Here is a 20,516-nt window from a genome sequence, read left to right on the forward strand (position 1 = left end):
TGCTTACCGACCAATCATCAACGACGCCTTAAACGGGAGGCTGTAGAATCGTAGATATATGTGCGTATGTGCATGCGTATATGTTGCATGCGTGATACATGATATGATACATGCTTATATGTTGGTCACTCGAACCACAGACCTAATCTACATAACCAATATATACAACACGGCAACGGGTCCTTATTTCTGTTATACGTCCAGGAGTCACTGTCCACTCAATGTCTGCCACCGTGACTTTTTTTTCAACTAAATGGAATGCTCTTGTAGTTTTAATTCAATCTCACTCGTGTGACCGTCGGGTACATCCGCCGTTCACTAGCCTGGCAGGCGGACGTCGTCATGTCTAGACGGGAACCCCGGATTTGCGGAACTCTCGCACATGCGCAAGGTAAGCATTAGTATAACGTTAGGGCTAGATCGAGGTTAGGTTAAGGTTATGTTAAAAATCCCGCGAGAGTTTTGCAAATCTAGGGTTACCATCTAAGCACGACCATCATGGAGGGCTTCTCTGACTGATGAGCCTAGCAGCAATGTTGCCGTCGCCCGTCAATCTGGTCAGAGTGGCCGTCAGGGTGCTACCAGCCTCCGGCTGGAAACAAGGTGAGGCCCGGTACCCAAATCTGACGGCTGTCGTTTGTTGTGTTGTCTGGTGCCCGACTGGTCCCTTTATGTGTGTGTGTGTGTGTGTGTGTGTGTGTGTGTGTGTGTGTGTGTGTGTGTGTGTGTTTTCGTTACCTCTTGGAGAAACTGTCAACCACATTCTAAACATCTTGTTTAGTAACTCATCAGTATATCATCTATGTAGATACATTTAGCTATAGTTGTGATTACACAAGATGGATAATCCATATTCATTGAAACTGTGATATTAAAAATGTGTCTGATACAAAATGATAAAGATTTGAATGTGTTTCACTGCTTGTTGCATAATGTGCGGTTAAGTGTGTGCTGTATTATTTCATTTTATTTGTTTATTCCTTGCTTATAGGACATGTCTGGTGCCCATGCAGGAATATTTCTGTGCAACCAGGAGGATTGAAACCAAAAACGGTTCCACGTCGATACCTTGGGCAACCCAGCCCATTCTCCCATTCACACCTCCTAAAGCATAGTGAGTACAGTGTTGCCAAAATGCATAATTTTGTGTTAAGATAGAGTGAGGATGTTTTGGAGACCAATTAAACTTTTTGTAAAATTGACCAGTAGGATATTAATTTATCACTGTGGTGCTCAAAGTTTTGCACTGTTCAGGGAGAACATTGTACTAAGTCTTGATTCAGTAGTGATTTCTCAGATATTCCTATAGGATTTGTGCTCTCCAATGGCCTAGTTATGAATCAATTTGTGCCCATCAATTTAAGGGTGAAATGGATTAGAAAAGAATACTGTAGATGTTACAATATTGTCATTCTGTTGTAAGGATTGCTTTTTTGTTTTGCTCTCTGTAGAGCATTTCCAGCTTTTTTGAACCGTCTGTTGCTTACGTCACTATTAGTGAGCCACATGTTGCGGGTTTGTTAATTGCACTTGACATGACATGCGCTGTTGGCTGATATAATTACTATTCAGTGCTATAGGATGACTGTATGTTGACACAATATATTTGCTAATTGCTAACATTCTTGTAATTCGCCCTGTGAGAAGCATCTGCTAAATGAGAAAATGTCAAATGTACTGCTCATAAAAACTTAAGTGTTTAATGTTTCTCACCAAGTTATATTTGTTGCACGTACAAATGTACTTAGTTAATTAAACTTAATGTTTCCGCAACATCCAGCCCTTGTATGATATTGCTCTGGTAGTACTTGAATTTTTGATGTCAGACTAAGATTCCTTGCACATATGCACAAAACAAATTACAGAAAGCATACGATTCAGGGCAGCTGATGAGCTGATTGTGTGAATTGACTCACCAAGGTATTTTTCCACCTTTCTTTTATTCAGGTGAGGTGACTCCAGGTTTGACCCAAACAGAGTATGAGCTCCGCAGACAGCGGCTGGCCTCCCTTATCGAGGCCCAGACGGATCGCATGGGACCCTCCGCCTCTTCAGCTTCCCATGTGGTTATTGTTCTGTCCCACCCAACCCGCTTCATGTCTAATGATATCCCATATCCCTTCCACCAGAACCAGGTATACAAATAATCACAAGTTGCATTCCACCTCCTTCTTTGCCTTAATCTTCATTTTCTTGTTTGTCTTTGCTTTCTCCTTATTTATTTTGTTTTTACTTTTAGGAATTGTGTCATTTAGGTAATGACACACTTTTCTCTGCATCAAGGGAAGGGAATGTGAAACGGTCAACTTCATGTCTGTGTCTTGTAATGCTATACTTGGTGTAGATGAATTGTGCAGGGGACTCCTCTTTTATGTTACACACTTTATTTCCTTCCATGGGCTTTTTGACATTTTGGTTGTGTGTTTTTACCCATTTTTACGAAGATGTGCTCTTTAGTAAGAAACCATATGCTTTCCACAGGATTTTCTCTACCTCAGCGGCATTCTTGAGCCTGACAGTGCCTTGGTCTTGTATGGTAAAGGCCGACCAGACCAGGCCATCTTGTTTGTGCCCCGCAGAGACCCGGCAAGAGAGCTCTGGGACGGGCCACGGTCAGGGAAGGACGGGGCGGCTGCCTTGACTGGCATAGAGAGAGTTCACAGCATTGAGGAGCTGGGTGTAGTGCTCAAGAGCCTTAAAGGTGAGTGGATGGGTGCTTTTGGCTGCATGTCAATTAGAAATTTCTCACACAGCCATCTCCTGAGAACGCCTCTCTAAAAGAAAGTGGTGCTTAATTATCACAAAGTTTAAGAGTTTGGAGATTACGTTTGAACAAAATTTCTCCAAGTCCCACCATCCTTAGTCATTATTCCTGCGTCCAAGAAACTTTCAAGATGATCGCTGCTACTATTGTGGGTTAATTTAAAGGTAGAATGAGTAGGATTTGTCGGTTGTGGTTTGTAAACACAACATTCAAAGTTGCCCCCTCCTCCCCGGCTCAACGACACCAGAAGCACACCCCCCCCAAATGCAGTTGCCAGAACATATCCCAGTGTACAGGCCAACTCCGCGTCACTCTTCATTCCCATCCTCTCCTTCTGTGCTCACCAGTGGGTGAAAGCCAACCCCAGATTCATTCTCATTTTGGAATGAGCTTTGTCCGCTTGGGGATTTGCCTTGATATATTTACGTCTTTTTGGTACTGTGTCTGCCATTGTTGTAGCTTCGTCTTGGTTTGCTTACGATCTTGATCTGGCACCTGGTTGTTACATTTTTATAGAGTCCTGCTGCCGAAAGGTTAATGCCCAGAAATGTCCCATACACAGCAAAATAAGAAAAAACAGGCAGAGGACAGGGTCTCTGCAGATAGACACTGCCACACATGTCTAGTGGGTCATAATAATAATTACCCCACTCTTCTGAGCCATCTCAGTTGCAGCTCCACCCCCTCTGCTGATCCAGGGAGGGCCGCAGACTACCACATGCCTCCTCCAATACATATGGAGTCGCCAGCCGCTTCGTTTCACCGGACAGTGAGGAGTTTCGCCAGGGGGAGGTAGCAGGTGGGAGGATCACACTATTACCCCCAGTTCCCCCTCCCCCCCGAACAGGCGCCCCAACCAACCAGAGGAGGCACTAGTGCAGCAACCAGGACAATACCCACATCCGGCTTCCCACCAGCAGACGTGGCCAATTGTGTCTGTAGAGACGCCCAACCAAGCCGGAGGTAACATGAGGATTCGATCGGGCGATCTCTGTGTTGGTAGGCAATGGAATAGACCACTACGCTACCTGGGTGCCCTGAGAGGGATTATTTTTGTACTAATAAATAATAAACTTTATTTATATCGCACCTTTCTAAACAATGTTACAAGGTGCCTTACACAGCAGGATAAAATAATGCACATAGTCAAGATAAAACAACGAAATACAATACAAATATAGGACATAATGCCAGATCCGCTCCACAGAACAAGGTAAAACACGGTCGGGATAAAGTCCATCCATCCATTATCCAAACCGCTTATCCTGCTCTCAGGGTAGCGGGGATGCTGAAGCCTATCCCAGAAGTCATTGGGCGGCAGACGGGGGATACCCTGGACAGGCCGCCAGTCCAACACATATACACACACACACACACACACACACACACACACACGCACACACGCACACACACGCACACACACACCTAGGGACAATTTAGTGTGGCCGATTCACCTGACCTACATGTCTTTGGACTGTGGGAGGAAACTGAGCACCCAGAGGAAACCCATCCAGACACAGGGAGAACATGCAAACTCCACACAGAGGACGACCCCCAAGGTTGTACTACCCCGGGGCTCGAACCCAGGACCTTCTTGCTGTGAGGTGACTGCGTTAATCACTGCGCCACCGAAGAGAGCCAATAAAACAAGGAACAAACAATGAAACAATTAAAATAAGGTGATGAATTAACAATATAAAAAATAAAGAAATAAAAATGTAAAATTATAAAAAGTATAAGATGTAAACAATATAAAAAATAAACAAGTGAATAAATAGAAATTGGGCAACAGTTGATTTACTATAAAAAAGCCTTCCTGTTTTAAAAAAAAAGGCAACAATTGATTCACTATTAAAAAAAAGCCTTCCTATAAAAGGAAGTTTTGAAGAAGTGATTTAAAAGAAGGCAGTGAGTTTGCAAGCCTAATTTCCTCAGGTAGGGAGGTCCACAGCTGTGGGGCTCTTACAGAAAACGCCCAGTCGCCTTTAGTAACAAGGCTGGCTGAGGGAACAGTTAAAAAGGACCTGCCTGAGGAGCCCAGGCAGTGACCAGGCCCATGGGTTGTGAGTAAATCAGTGAAATAAGTAGGGGCTTAATATGTATTAGTCCAGAGGTCCTCAACGTTTTTCGGGCCAAGGACCCCTTGGCTGATAGAGACACAGCGGAGGGACCCCCTATTACATATCATATAAAATTATGGCCCTCTGATGGACTGGTGGCCTGTCCAGGGTTTCTCTCCGCCTGCCGCCCAGTGACTGCTGGGATAGGCTCCAGTATCCCCATGACCCTGAGAGCAGGATAAGCGGTTTGGATAATGGATGGATGGATGGATGAAATTGTGTTGCTTATTAAACCGTGCCAACAATAATGTGTAGGGCGGCCCATAGTGCCATGTATGAAAGTACTTTGTAAAGGTGTATACAATGCTAAGCCATTAAAATAATAATTATTGACAGATTCAGATATTTATAGAACATGTTTTTTTTGTAATTTTTTTTATTTAGGAAGATCAAGAAGCACGTGGACTTAAATTACTTGCACAGAAGTGAACTGAATAAGTGGAAAATAAAAAAACATAAATTATATATATATATGATTATTTTCAACTGCTGGCCAACAGTTTAAAGAATGTAACATCTTTAAGCTGTTGTATTTGGTCATTGGCAGACAGAAACATTAATTATTCAACCACCTGGAAAATCCTCTCAAAAAACAAAGCATATTCAACCAGTAGTAAAATGTGCAATCTAGTATGTGTAACTGAAAAAAAATCTTATCATTTGCAAACCAGAAATGTCCACATTGAATAACAGGAATGAATTGGCCAGCAGTTGCAGACATAGATATAAACACCTATTTTGTAATTACAAATAAGTCATGACAATAGACAAATACCCCCCCCCCCCCGTTGGACCGTTAGTGAGCATGTGTTTTTTAATTTTGGAATGTCGCACCTCTGTTGACGAGCACGTGTTTTTGAATTTTTGTATGTTGCACCTCTTCCTACCCCATTGGACATTGTGCACATGATGTGCATGACAGGGCAGTAAATGATACGTTCTTTCCTCGAGTAGCTTTATTGACAGCTGATGATTGCTTATGGCATGAAACAGGCTTGTACTGTCTCGTAAAGAATTTACCTGACTCACTGGATTATTTTGCTCCTTATTTGTTGAGCACGTTCCCTACTGTTGAATGTTTCTTTTAACAAAGTTTTATATATATAGTATATATATCTGTGTGTGTGTGTGTGTGTGTGTGTGTGTGTATATATACATACAGATGCAGGAAAAAAGTTTTAGTACGTAGCAGTATTAAACTTTTTTTTCTGTGTCTGTATTGATATTCCACTCCTCATTAGTTGAGCACTTCTATGAACACCATTGACGTTTTTGGGGAAAAAACGATATATATATACACTACCGTTCAAAAGTTTGGGATCACATTGAAATGTCCATATTTTTGAAGGAAAAGCACTGTACTTTTCAATGAAGATAACTTTAAACTAGTCTTAACTTTAAAGAAATACACTCTATACATTGCTAATGTGGTAAATGACTATTCTAGCTGCAAATGTCTGGTTTTTGGTGCAATATCTACATAGGTGTATAGAGGCCCATTTCAAGCAACTATCACTCCAGTGTTCTAATGGTACAATGTGTTTGCTCATTGGCTCAGAAGGCTAATTGATGATTAGAAAACCCTTGTGCAATCATGTTCACACGTCTGAAAACAGTTTAGCTCGTTACAGAAGCTACAAAACTGACCTTCCTTTGAGCAGATTGAGTTTCTGGAGCATCACATTTGTGGGGTCAATTAAACGCTCAAAATGGCCAGAAAAAGAGAACTTTCATCTGAAACTCGACAGTCTATTCTTGTTCTTAGAAATGAAGGCTATTCCATGTGAGAAATTGCTAAGAAATTGAAGATTTCCTACACCGGTGTGTACTACTCCCTTCAGAGGACAGCACAAACAGGCTCTAACCAGAGTAGAAAAAGAAGTGGGAGGCCGCGTTGCACAACTGAGCAAGAAGATAAGTACATTAGAGTCTCTAGTTTGAGAAACAGATGCCTCACAGGTCCCCAACTGGCATCTTCATTAAATAGTACCCGCAAAACACCAGTGTCAACATCTACAGTGAAGAGGCGGCTGCGGGATTCTGGGCTTCAGGGCAGAGTGGCAAAGAAAAAGCCATATCTGAGACTGACCAATAAAAGAAAAAGATTAAGATGGGCAAAAGAACACAGACATTGGACAGAGGAAGACTGGAAAAAAGTGTTGTGGACGGATGAATCCAAGTTTGAGGTGTTTGGATCACAAAGAAGAACGTTTGTGAGACGCAGAACAAATGAAAAGATGCTGGAAGAATGCCTGACGCCATCTGTTAAGCATGGTGGAGGTAATGTGATGGTCTGGGGTTGCTTTGGTGCTGGCAAGGTGGGAGATTTGTACAGGGTAAAAGGGATTCTGAATAAGGAAGGCTATCACTCCATTTTGCAACGCCATGCCATACCCAGTGGACAGCGCTTGATTGGCGCCAATTTCATCCTACAACAGGACAATGACCCTAAACACACCTCCAAATTGTGCAAGAACTATTTAGAGCAGAAGCAGGCAGCTGGTATTCTATCGGTAATGGAGTGGCCAGCGCAGTCACCAGATCTGAACCCCATTGAGCTGTTGTGGGAGCAGCTTGACCGTATGGTACGCAAGAAGTGCCCATCCAACCAATCCAACTTGTGGGAGCTGCTTCTGGAAGCGTGGGGTGCAATTTCTCCAGATTACCTCAACAAATTAACAGCTAGAATGCCAAAGGTCTGCAATGCTGTAATTGCTGCAAATGGAGGATTCTTTGACGAAAGCAAAGTTTGATGTAAAAAAAATCTTATTTCAAATACAAATCATTATTTCTAACCTTGTCAATGTCTTGACTCTATTTTCTACTCATTTCACAACATATGGTGGTGAATAAGTGTGACTTTTCATGGAAAGCGCAAAATTGTTTGGGTGATCCCAAACTTTTGAACGGTAGTGTATATATATGCGGTACAGTTGGTGCAGTGGTTAGCATGGTTGCCTCACAGCATGAAGGTCCTGGGTTCGAGCCCTGGGGTAGTACAACCTTGGGGGTCATCCTCTGTGTGGAGTTTGCATGTTCTCCCGTGTCTGTGTGGGTTTCCTCCGGGGGCTCCGGTTTCCTCCCACAGTCCAAAGACATGGAAGTCAGGTGAATCGGCCGTACTAAATTGCCCCTAGGTATGAATATGTGTGTGGGCCCTATGTGATGGCCTGGCAGTCTGTCCAGGGTGTCTCCCTGCCTGCTGTCAAATGTCTACATTATCTATAACAGTGGCGTGCTTCATAGAACATCTTTTAATTCTATACTGACATTTTTTACATTTACAATTTCACAATTTTAATGGGGGAGGTACAGTGAAGCATTAAGCTTAACTTTATGTGTGGATGGCACAGCTCCTACCTTAGTGAGAGGGCTGACCCTGGTGAGTGGCACACAGCTTGTCTATTCTAGGGCAGATGGAGGTTGTCAGGCAGAGGGCCATATCAGCCTCAGGCTGCAGTCTTGACCTGTACTTGCTTTTCAGGTAGGTAAGGGAGGAAAATCCACTCTCGCAAAGATATGTTGTTGCAAAAGGTAAAAGGTTCGGCATTGCTTTTGCTGTCAACTGTGGGAAGTCTTTCTGGCAAGAGATCCAGAGCTGGATGAGTGGTCTTGTCTCATAAATGTTTCTGTATGTACTGTCAGTGGATAGTTTGATGAGCTGATCCTCCTCTGTCACTGTCAAGTTTGAGCCATCTGCTGCATTATCTTTGAATGGAAACTGTATCCATGCCTTGTCCCTGTGCCAGGAGTCAGCCTCAAAAAAGTATTTCCCAAATTGACCTTCGAGTTCCTCCAAGTGTGCAACAATTGTGCGTGTTACGTGAGGCGAGAGCACTGCAGAATCTCCCAACTCATCCACTGATGAGTTTTTTTTTCATGGAAAAAGTGCCCTCCCTGACTCGCTCCCTCCATCTTTTGATTTTCTTCAGAAAGCCTTCCATTCTCTCATACAGTTGGATGGCATGTGTATTGCGGCCTCGCAAAGAACTGTTGAGTCTGTTCAGCTCAGAGTAAACGTCTGCAAGATATGCAAGTTTAGTAACACAGACATCATTGCTGAAAATTTGCAGCCAGCTCTGCACAGTTTTGGCAAAGCAAAAACTCCTGAATAGATGTACGTAACTCGAACACATGTGACAGCACTGCTTCACGCGAAAGCCATCGAACCCCTGAATGGTAAAGTAGCGCCGTGTGTTCTTCTCCCGCAGCAGCACAGAGAGAGGAAAAGAGACGCGTTCGCAAAGCACTCTTCTTGACACATTGACAGCTTTCACGACAGAGTCCGTGATGTCTGACAATTCAGCACTAATTTCTTTGGCAACGAGAGACTCCCTATGTAGCATGCAATGCGTCCACGTCACTTGGGGAGCCACACCTTTGACAAGCGCTATTAGTCCACCTTTTTAAACCAGCCATGGCTGTTGCATCATCAGTGCACATTGCAACACATTTTGCCCAGTGTATGTAATTTTTTTCTGAAAAAACCATCGATCACTTTGAAAATTTCAGAACTTGTGCGTTCAGGTGGCTGCTTACAACACAGAAATTCCTGCTGCATTTTGGTCGACGAATCACACAAATGGCAAAAGCTGAGCGTCTTTGGACACGTCCATGGATTCGTGCAATTGTAATACAAAAGCCTCTGCCAACCTCAGTTTCTCTACTAGTTGCACCCTCACATCAGATGCCATGTCATCAACACGGCGAGCAATGGTTGTGTCCGGCAATGGAATGCTTTTCAGTTTATTAACTTACTCATCATTCCCAAACATTGTTTTGCACATATCACTGGCTGCAGGCAATGTTAAATCCTCTGCAATTGTGTATGGATTTTTGTTCTGAGCGATCCGAAGAGCATCTTGATAAGAGGCTTTCAAAGCTAGCTCACCAACTTTAGCTGATTGTCTCATCAATATCTGTTTGCCTTTGAGAGATTTGAGACGGGCCTGAAAGTATTCCACTGGTCTTTCTTTCAAGTGAGTATGGGTTGTCTCCAAGTGACACTGCAGCTTTGATGGCTTCATACTTTCGTTTGACAGCACGGCAGAGCAGATGACACACACTGATAAAACCCTCAGTTTCTTTAAAGGTAAATCCAAATATGAGATAATTCTCTGAATATTTTCAGGTGTTCTCTCATTTGCGCTTAGCAGCAGTTGTTGCATGGCTGTTAGCAGGTGCGTTAGCCTCATCCTCTGAACTTCGCCAGTGGTTCGTGATGAAGTGCAGGGTCTGTCAGAGCGATCCATTGTAGATCACATTAATGTAAGAATGGCCATATACTTAGGCTAATAATTCGTACCTATTTGCCTAATATGGCGTGCAATTATTTCCAGCGTTTTATTGGTGCCACACATAGAGTGGTTTAGCATAGGATAGCTAGGAGGTGCTCAGCTTTCAGGATGATCGTCACATTATTGCACGAGGATTCATGGGTATCTTCAATGTTATAATTTATTTTAATGAATAGGAAGATTTATAATAATAATAAATCAATCTTATATAGCGCTTTTCAAGTACTCAAAGTCACTTTACAATAAATGGAGTGAAACAAGACGACAGATGAACATAACACAGACATACAGGGGTGGATGGGAAGGGGGGCTACGAGAGGGAGAAGCGGCAGCCACAGACGACGCCAGCAGTACTCTCCGAAAGAGATTTATCTTTGCTTATTATAGATTGTATTTATGTTAATGTGTATTTTCGAACATATTTTTTGGAAGAAAAAAGTTTGGAATCAAATAATTTGGTGGACCCCCTGCAGTAGCTCTGGGGACCCCCCCCCCCAGGGGTCGCGAACCCCCTGTTGAAGATCGCTGTATTAGCCTATACGTATGTTGATTTTGGGAAACTCCTACTTGTTCTACCTTTAAACATTTATGTCTCATCAGCACAGTAAAGAGACTAAACTGACTCTAGCTAACTTTGAGCAAACGTTAGTGTGCCTTGTTGATAGTGTATTAGGTTAAATGTGTGGTGTTCCATAGGTTTAATTGCTTGGGATAGTGTGAATCTGTTTTAAAGTTTCTCTTACAACACATTCTCACCATTTCCCTTCCCATTAGCTATGTCTTTTTACTAATGTAGTATGATATGTCTTATATCGAATCAACGCTGTTCTCAGTGGGATGTTGGAGAAGGGTCTGGGGGAGTTGAGTTGAATGTTGAACAGTATACCCTAAACTGTTTTGGTGAGTTTGCTGATGGCTTAAGGTTAAAAACCATGTAAAGGTTAAATACATACCAGTTTTATTTCAGCTATATTATTCAAGTGAGCTCTTTTCGGATGCACTTCTTCGTCATGACTCATGATTTAAAACAAAAAATAAAACAGAATCATACGGAACAGCCAAACTAGCAGCAATTCATAGGAATTACACCTTTTCTGGGTAATGTTTTTAACTGAAGCTAATAACGTTAACTACTATGCTAACGTCACAAAGTACCAAGACCACCAAACTCACTAAAATGGTCTAGGGTTCAGTTTCTCTTCAATAAGCACTCATTGGGTGTCCGGGTTGTGTAGTGGTCTACTCTGTTGCCTACCAACACAGGGATTGGCGGTTCAAATCCCCGTGTTACCTCCGGCTTGGTCGGGCGTCCCTACAGACACAATTGGCCGTGTCTGCGGGTGAGAAGCCGGATGTGGGTATGTGTCCTGGTCGCTGCACTAGCATCTCCTCTGGTCGGTCAGGGTGCCTGTTCGGTGGGGAGGGGGAACTTGGGGGAATAGCGTGATCCCCCGACACACTGCGTCCCCCTGGTGAAACTCCTCACTGTCAGGTGAAAAGAAGCGGCTAGGAACTCTACATGTATCGGAGGAGGCATGTGATAGTCTGCAGCCCTCCCCGGCTCAGCAGAGGGGGTGGAGCAGCGACCGAGATGGCTCGGAAGAGTGGGATAATTGGCCTAGTGCAATTGGGGAGAAAAGGGGGGGGGGAATCCCCCCCCCAAAAAAAAAGCACCCATTGGATTGCTGTGTCAGTCACATACCCTGCAAATGGTCAAATGTGATGAGCTGATCTTCAGCTGTTTCTCTTCCTCTCTCATCGTCTCATCTCTCAATCCCCTTATCTTGCTCTCTTCTCTTTCCTCAGGTTCTATGGTGTGGTATGACAGCTCTCAGCCATCCCACCCTCGGCTCCACCAGAGTCACGTCCGTCCTCTGCTGGAGACGGGACCAGTGGCACATACTCTCAGGCCCCTCATACACTCCCTTAGGGCCCTTAAGAGCTCAGCAGAGGTGGCCCTTATGCAAGAAGCTGGTAGCATTACAGCACAGGTAGATGTTTAGATGAAGTGACATTAAACAGGAGCTCCACTTTTGCTTTTGTATGTACCTCTGTACCCTTATAAGTCCTGTTTCAAACCAACTATACTCCAAATGGCTATGCCTTGTAAAAACTGTCCTCAATCCCACGGTGGAGTTAATCATTGATACCTGGTTTCCAGAAAGCACTTGTTTCAAAGCAGATCATTCTCAAAACCACACAGGACACATATCGAAGTTGTTTTTGACTTAAGTATCCGTTAAGATAAATGTGTTGAGAGACAAATAAAATAATACATCTGTGTGTTATGATTTTACCGCCATGTGTACATGTGACAGTATTACCGTTCAGCCTTTCAATCCCCTGTCTTTAGGCTTTCAGGAAGACGATGGCTATGTCTCATGGGGAGATCGATGAGGCCCTGCTCTATGCTAAGGTGACCAAATGTTGACCGCCTGTCTTGATATTTTCTGCAACTGCATCATATGATGGCTGTAACGATCTCGATGTCAGATATTGACCAAACTCTTTTAATTTAACAAGTGTTATCTATTGACTGTTCAGTCGGTGGTGAACTCTACTTTATAAGGTTGATTTTTTTTTTGTTTCCTGTATACCTCAACAATTCCTTTCCACTACTGCACCAGCTATGCTTTTTGCTAGCAATTGTTTTTCACCATTTTAGACAGCAAAGGTGAAAAACTGCAGAAAGTTGACATTCTGATGTTCAGGATTTGCTCAGTTTTCAGTTACATGAAAACATTTCCTTGTGTACAAAATGATTTTTTTCGGGCTGAAACTCTGGTCATCATCATGTTTACAAAGATTTTAGACACAGCTCTGATAAACCACCTGCGATCTGCGATGTTTAAGAAATCATATTTGTCAATGATGCAATTTCCTTTTCTTTTTTTTGTGCCTTGGATAACTTGTATAGGTCCTTTCTCAGTGCACAACTTCAGCATCTTTTCAGGGAATGACATCGTTTAAGAGTCTGAAACAGTCACTGGTCAGAGAGACGATTAACAGCCTATAGTCATTGTCTTAAATAGAGAGACACTTTTGACATGTAATCCTCTTTCAGTTTGATTTTGAGAATCGTGTCCATGGCGCCAATTTCCTGGCTTACCCCCCTGTGGTCGCGGGTGGAAACCGAGCCAACACTCTGCACTACATAAACAACAACCAGATTATCAAGGTGAGGGACACACGTTTATAGTGTTCAGGTGAACTTGATTTTTGCAGCAGGCAAATGCAGCAGGCAAATGTATATCATCCTTCAGATGATATACATTTAAGTTAAATTAGTCATATTAGTTAGATCTAATCTTATTCCATAATTGTGTAACACTGACCAGATAAGAAATCAATCCTCTCTCTAACTTGTGTGTGTGTGTTTTCTATGCCTTTAGGATGGTGAAATGGTGCTGCTTGATGGGGGCTGTGAATACTTTGGTTATGTCAGTGATATCACTCGTACATGGCCAGTGAATGGCAAGTGAGTAGTATGTCTTTCCTAACACCTCCAGAGATAAAATAACCAACAAGAATAGTGAAGCCGTCTGACTGCAAAGCCACCAAGTACCAGCTCTCCCTCGGTCGTGTGTGCGTGCACCCTTAATCAAGTCTCGAGTGTAACCTGAAAGTAAATCTAGTCAAACGACATCAAAGCGCCCTTTGGCAGTACACTTAACTTCAAATTGCTCTATTTTGCAGCCACTCCGAAGAACACTGGGCTAATATTGGGCAGCTCCCAAGTGTGAATGGCAACAAGCGTATAAATGTACAGCGGCGCATTGCGGAAAAAGAGACTGCATGCTTAGCAAACCTTCCCCGGATAAGAAAGATATGCTTAGTTGTGCTGCTCGTCGGTCTTGAGGAGGGTTTTAGATCAGCCAGTTATTCTTGCATCGGTCTTTCTCAAGAGGGGGAAAGGCCCCCTCTTGAGAAAGACTAACAAGAATATCTCTGCAAGTTTCTGACCATTCCCTGTTCTTTCTGTATATTTTACCGCCTGCCTTTCTAGGTTCAGCCCAGCCCAGGCTGAGCTGTATGAAGCGGTTCTTGAAGTCCAGCGGTCCTGTCTGTCTCTGTGTTCTCCAGGGGTCAGTCTGGACCACATTTACAGCAGCATGCTAGCCCTGCTGGGACAGCAGCTGAGACAACTGGACATCATCAAGGCTAGTGCCAATGATGCTGAAGCACTTAAGGTAATATAGAGGAGGCCCTAGGATAAGAAAAATGACATTATTGAAGATCTTCGGAAATTTTTCAGTAAGCAGATCATGTTATGCAAGGGCATGCATGACATCTGAAAAGCCCATTTATGTGCTATTAGAAAACTTCAGTGGTTCTTACAAGTTCTTACATTTTTCCTGTTCAGTGTCTTGCACTGATCCCTACCCAGCAATTTCAGTTTAACCTACTTCAGATGAATATTATTTAACTTTATTAAAATTGAAATATGTAAACTTTGTAAAGAATTTCCAATGTGGTATAATTCACATTGTCTGTGTTTAATGACCACTACGCATTGAACAAATAAATAGTGTATAAACGAACGCATTAGTATGCCCTCTGTTAGTGCTTTCAAATAATATTTGGATTGAAAACCTTTCAAATGTTGATGGGTTTTCAGCCTTCTGTTAACCAGTAACCACTTGAGCCCAGGTTAAGTGCTAAATGAAATGAAAGCCACTTTATTTTATCATTGTACAGGTTACAGGGAAATTTGTCTTCTGCATTTAACCCATCCTATTGTATAGGAGCAGTGGGCAGCTGTAGTGCAGTGCCCGGGGACCAACTCTGGTTCCTCTTTCCATTGCTAAATCATTTTCTTTACCCCCTAAAAGAATATGTCAGCAGCAAATTGCGTCTTTAGCAAAGTATAATAGAAATAATAACAAAAATCACAATTTGTGCTCCCCTAAATGTATTATCAATGAATAGTTGGATTTTCAGCTGTACAGCTGTGAGTCATATTACAGTATTTTCATCCCTTCCCTGCTTTTGGATAATGTACAACGAATAGAAAGCAACCACATAATCACAGAACCAGGATGCTATCAAACAATCCCCTTTTTACGTCTCAGCTTGGCATGGAATCTAGAAATCTTTGGCATTAATTCACATTTATTTTTAACCTCGCCAATGGCTTGTGGTCAGGAAATGGCCATAAGCTCCTCTGGCCAATTTGAAACTTTGAAAGAGTGCCCTAATTTACACCTTTCATAAAGCACAATAGGCTAGTGTAACTACAAAGTAGTAAAGACACTCCTTTCCTGCAGGGAGATGAAACCAGCGGGCCAAACCAGAGTTTTATGTACATTTATTTAACGTACTTTCCTTACAAATCAAACATCCCTCTGGAAGTTTAAAAACCAAAAGTGGGGTGTAGAAAAACAAAGGATGATTTGTTGCTGACATGGAAGTGTTTGTTTAAGAGGGATAGCACACTGACAAGCCAGTTGTTCATAAATATAAATATTATGAACCTGCATCTAAAATAATGAACTTTGTGAAGTTTGCTTAGTTTTCAGGGGGGAAAAAAAACAACAACACGGAAAACACGGCAAAAGACCTTAAAAGCACTAGGCCTCTTTTTTGGCTTTGTTTGCATCTGCTTTGCCTCACTGATAGACAAAAAATGGAGACAACTGCTCTTCTTTTTTTTTTTTTACCAAAATCACAATTATTGTCAAAAATTGTATAATCACCATTACAATACAATTTACAATTTATGATCAGAACCATCTGTGCTGGATCTGCACTCCCATCATTTTGAGAAATTGTATATACATTTGTTTGTAAATGCATGATTGCACATTTTTGCATCTGCAGCTTTGGGGTCCTAATGGTAGATAAGGTTTTATAGTATACAGGTTATACCATAAACATATTGGTTGCTGGTCTGATATACCCGTTATGGCCATGATTTTGTTTTCTGCTCCTTCCAGACTGCACGACGCTATTGCCCCCACCACGTTGGCCATTACCTGGGGATGGATGTCCACGACACCCCTGAACTTTCCCGCTCACAACCCCTACAGCGGGGGATGGCCATCACTATAGAGCCGGGTACTGAAAAACTGGGGTTTAAAGGCCCTCTTCCCTCCTCTCTCTCCTCTCTCATGCACTCATGTACCTCATTCACACATGCAGTCTTTCCCTGAAATGTTCAGGGACACGCCCTGCATGTGTGAGTGGGAGCAGGGATCGATATTCAGGGAAATATGTACCACCAATTCCCCACCTCAAGACCATGTATAGTACTTTTCACACATAGTTCCTGGTAAATTACTGGGATAACCTTTCAGGCACCACTAATGATTTTCACTATTCATACATACAGCTACACTTGGGAACATTTCCGTCTTGTGCCTTTTCACACATGCCATGGCAATGCCGGTATAGATGGGGTTAGGGACAGTCCAGCAGATAATAATAAATAAAGTTTATTTGTACAGCACTTATCAAAAACAAGTTTACAAAGTGCTTCACAGACATAAAAACAGAAAATACACAATGCAGTTAACAAATAGAAACATAACAAAAGACAATGAAATAAAAAAAAATCTTAAAAATAATTGAATAAAAGCATAATACAAAAAGAAAAACTAATTCTATTTTATAAAACTGAGTCTTTAAAAGAGACGGCGGTAATGTGACGCTTATGGATATCAATTTCATCTGCTGCGCGGACTGAGAGGAGCTCCCTTGCTTCTGAATCAGTCCAGTTTCTAGCCATTCTTGAAAAAACAACTTGTATTGCAGTTATCAAGTCACCCACAAAGCTAGGCATGCGTTGCAGATTCAAATACATCATCAGCGGAGTCTTGTGATTGGTTCACTCGCGCCACGTGAAAGCGTCTTTTGTCAGATGGACATAGCCCTTTACGTGTGCTTCCCTGCAATGTTACTGCTTTCATTCACAGCACAGCCTTACCAGTATTTTCCCTGAAATTATACATGGTCTTGAGGTGGGAAATTGGCAGTACTGATGTCCCTGAATATCGATCCCTGCTCTCATTCACACATGGCTCCATGCAGGAACTGTCCCTGAACATTTCAGGGAAAGACTGTATGTGTGAAAGGCATATATCACATCTATAGGGAAAATGCCGGTTAGGCTGTATTGTGAATGAAAGCAGTAACGTTGCAGGGAAGTTCACGTAAGTAGTTATGTCCATCTGACAAAAGACGCTTTCACATGGTGCGAGTGAACCAATCACAAGATTCCGCTGAAGACATATTTGAATCCATGACGGATGCCTTGCTTTGCGGGTAATTTGATAACTGCAATATAAGTTCTTCTTTTTTCCAAGAATGGCTGGAAACTGGGCAGATTCAGAAATAAGGGAGCTCCTTTCAGTCCGCGCAGAGGATGAAATTGATAGACAGCTGTCTGGAACAGTTAGAGATTCTGTAGTCTACGAGAAAATAACAGGAATTCTACACAAGCACGGCATAATGAGGCAGAAGAGCCAAGTCTTAAGTAAGATGAAAACTCTCTGGAAAAAGACAGTTGATGCTGTAGTTGTCGTGCATAGAACTGTCTCACACATTAATTTTTGCCCTATTAGTTCCCTCGGTCTCTCCTGCAGACTATCCTGAATTCTCCAGTTTCATTGCTGACATTATCACACTGCATATGTTCCATGCATTTTTATCAGTTTACTATTACTGTAGCCCTAATAATTTTAATGTTGTAATTTTTGTGGATCGTGTTACTCCTGCAGTGAGAACAGGTTTCCGTATGAGACAGTTGGTTCAAGATAATTGACTTATTCTCTACCTCTCTCCTCTCAGGGCTGTACATCTGTGAAGACGACGACCAGGCCCCCAAGCGGTTCCGTGGTCTGGGGGTCAGGATTGAGGATGATGTTGTGATTCGAGAAAATGGAAGGCCTCTTATTTTATCTGCTGATGCACCAAAGACCATCGCTGATGTAGAAAGGGCCTGTGGCCAGAGATAGGGCCAGGCAGGGAGGGACAACCAAGTGAGCCTCATGAGGCAGGCAGTGGACTTGTCTGTCTCACACATCTCCACAGCACAGCAGCAACATTACCAGACTCAGGAACCATGTGTTTGAAGGTGGAAGCACAGTACAAGATTTTGATAAACTTAAGGTGGGACTGCGCGAGCCCAGTCAAATTTTTAAAAAGTAGATTTCTCAGGGACTTCCTTGTAGCACCCTGGTCTGCCTACAAAATGTGCCCCAACATTAGTTGGGAATGAACCAGGTCTACATACATTGATAAGTGTGGCAAGTTTGAACTTAATCTGTTCATCAGGATGGGCAAGAGGTCCCTGATGTGACTGCTACAAAAGCAATGTCATTAAGCAAAGTGTCCTTAAGAAAGGCATTAAAGCACCCAAATTCTTATGTATTGTTAGTTGTTCTGGACGAGAGCATCGGCTACGCTCTAAAGGAAATATTGTAGTGTGCTTTACAATCAACACATGAAGAACTGACCTGGACCTAACCACATCAGGTTGAATGACCATGGAAATGGCTACAATTTAAGAGGCAAAGAGGGTCTAAGATCTGCAGTCTTACCCTAAGACTCTTGAAGCATATGGTCACAGGCCAAAAGTGCAAAATGAAGATGTCATATTTGGGATAGGTCAGTAGTTGCATTCGTTTGTTTTCCCTTAAATTCTTCAGTAACCATCATGTCATACCAAAATATAATTGCTTGTTCACTTCCTCTTCCCTATATGCCTTCTCTCTCTCTCCCTCTGTCTATCTATTTATCTATCACAAACACAATTTGAATTATTTTCTTGCACATTGACATGTATGCGTTTTTTTTCATTGTGTGATTCAGAAACACCTTCAGTTTCTGTTGTTTTAAATCACACTGATGATAGCTTTTTGTTGGTCTACTGTCCTATTAATACCTGCTATAGTCTGCTGTCTATACCAACACGGTGTTACCTGCTCAGAGAGGGACTGGAGCAAATGCCGTTTACACAGTATTGTGGGATGTTAAAAAGGAATTGACGATATCAATTCAAGAGGCCATCTGAAGGACCCAGCTGATTTCACAAAGGAATGGATTAAGAAGACTGTCACAAAAGAGAGCCAGATAAACTCAGAATAGATGACGACAACAGCCATGCTTAGGTTGGCAAGATCCTGTGTGTTTGTAATTGAATGTGCTTCCATTATTCTCAAACAAAAGAGAAAGAAATTGACAGGGTAAATGGTTGGTGGTTGTCAAACAACAGTAGATAACAATAGATGTAAAATGTGATAATCTTTGCTTGTTTTTTTTTTTTTTACACAATCATAGGGATTTAGTTCTAATGGAAACACATTTTTCCTTGGTACACGTTGAACCTGGCGCAGTGGTTAGCGTGTAGCGTGGTCGCCTCACAGCAAGAAAGTCCTGGGTTCGAGCCCCGGGGGGGTTGTCCAACCTTTGTGGGTCACCCCGGGTCGTCCTCTGTGTGAGTTTCCTCCGGGGGGCTCCGGTTTCCTCCCACAGTCCAAAGACATGTAAGTCAGGTGAACTGGCCATACTAAATTGTCCCTAGGTATGACTGTGTGTGTGTGTGTGTGTGTGTGATGGCCTGGTGGCCTGTCCAGGGTGTCTCCCCGCCTGCTGCCCAGTGACTGCTGGAATAGGCTCCAGCGACCCCGAGAGCAGGATAATGAATGAATGAACGTTGCACCTGAACCCAGCAATGTCTCATTACACAAAATGTTGTGTGAATAATTGTGAGAATGATGATGACGACTCGGGGAGGTGAACGGCGATTTGTTCTAACGACCGCCGGTGTTAACACCTAGAAAATGTCGCACCGATAACACCCCCCCCCCCCAAAAAAGGAAATGTTTCATCCGAGAGTTTTCAAACAGTTTCAAATATCTCTGATCGTGGTGTCTAATGGATCTGAACGGGTTGTGTGCGTTACATCGTGCGGCGGACTGCGACCGTCCCCTACAGATGAGAGCGCTATAATAGTGCAACTCCGAGTGAATACGAATCGTATTCCGGGCAATCCCGAAGCAGCCCAGCCCCCCCCTCCGTCCATTCCTAATGTTGCTGTGCCTCCAACACCCCCCCCCCTCCCGTATCAGAGGAGTAGAAACAACAAGCCGCCATTTTGTTTGTGCGGACAGACCGTAAGAATCAAGAGATACCGAGAGAAGGAGCGACTCCGGCACCGATAACAGCCGCTCTCCGAGCCGCTTGTTCCGAAACAGCGGCGAAAGCGTGTCCGAGCGAAAAGGAGGGAAACGAGAAAGCCAAAACTAAAGATAAGAAACAAGGAGGGGGAAAAAACCCCGAGTCGGTGGCACAAAAAAAGGAAATACTCTGAAATCCAAGGAAGGGGGTGTTTTG

General features: G+C 42.9%; 1 protein-coding gene across 1 annotated transcript; it reads left to right on the top strand.

Annotated features, from left to right (window-relative positions):
• The first annotated feature begins 207 nt into the window (after positions 1–207).
• On the top strand, positions 208–19,411 carry xpnpep3 (X-prolyl aminopeptidase 3, mitochondrial). The gene is made up of 11 exons (XM_056288157.1): positions 208–603; positions 992–1,114; positions 1,948–2,135; positions 2,482–2,701; positions 11,988–12,172; positions 12,535–12,597; positions 13,246–13,359; positions 13,574–13,659; positions 14,188–14,371; positions 16,118–16,238; positions 17,970–19,411. Exons 1-11 carry the CDS (start codon positions 519–521, stop codon positions 18,134–18,136), a joined length of 1,536 nt encoding a protein of 511 aa, XP_056144132.1. The 5' UTR covers positions 208–518; the 3' UTR covers positions 18,137–19,411.
• The last annotated feature ends 1,105 nt before the right edge of the window (positions 19,412–20,516 follow it).

This window comes from Lampris incognitus, chromosome 10, assembly GCF_029633865.1.
Source record: "Lampris incognitus isolate fLamInc1 chromosome 10, fLamInc1.hap2, whole genome shotgun sequence".
Classification (NCBI taxonomy): domain Eukaryota; kingdom Metazoa; phylum Chordata; class Actinopteri; order Lampriformes; family Lampridae; genus Lampris; species Lampris incognitus.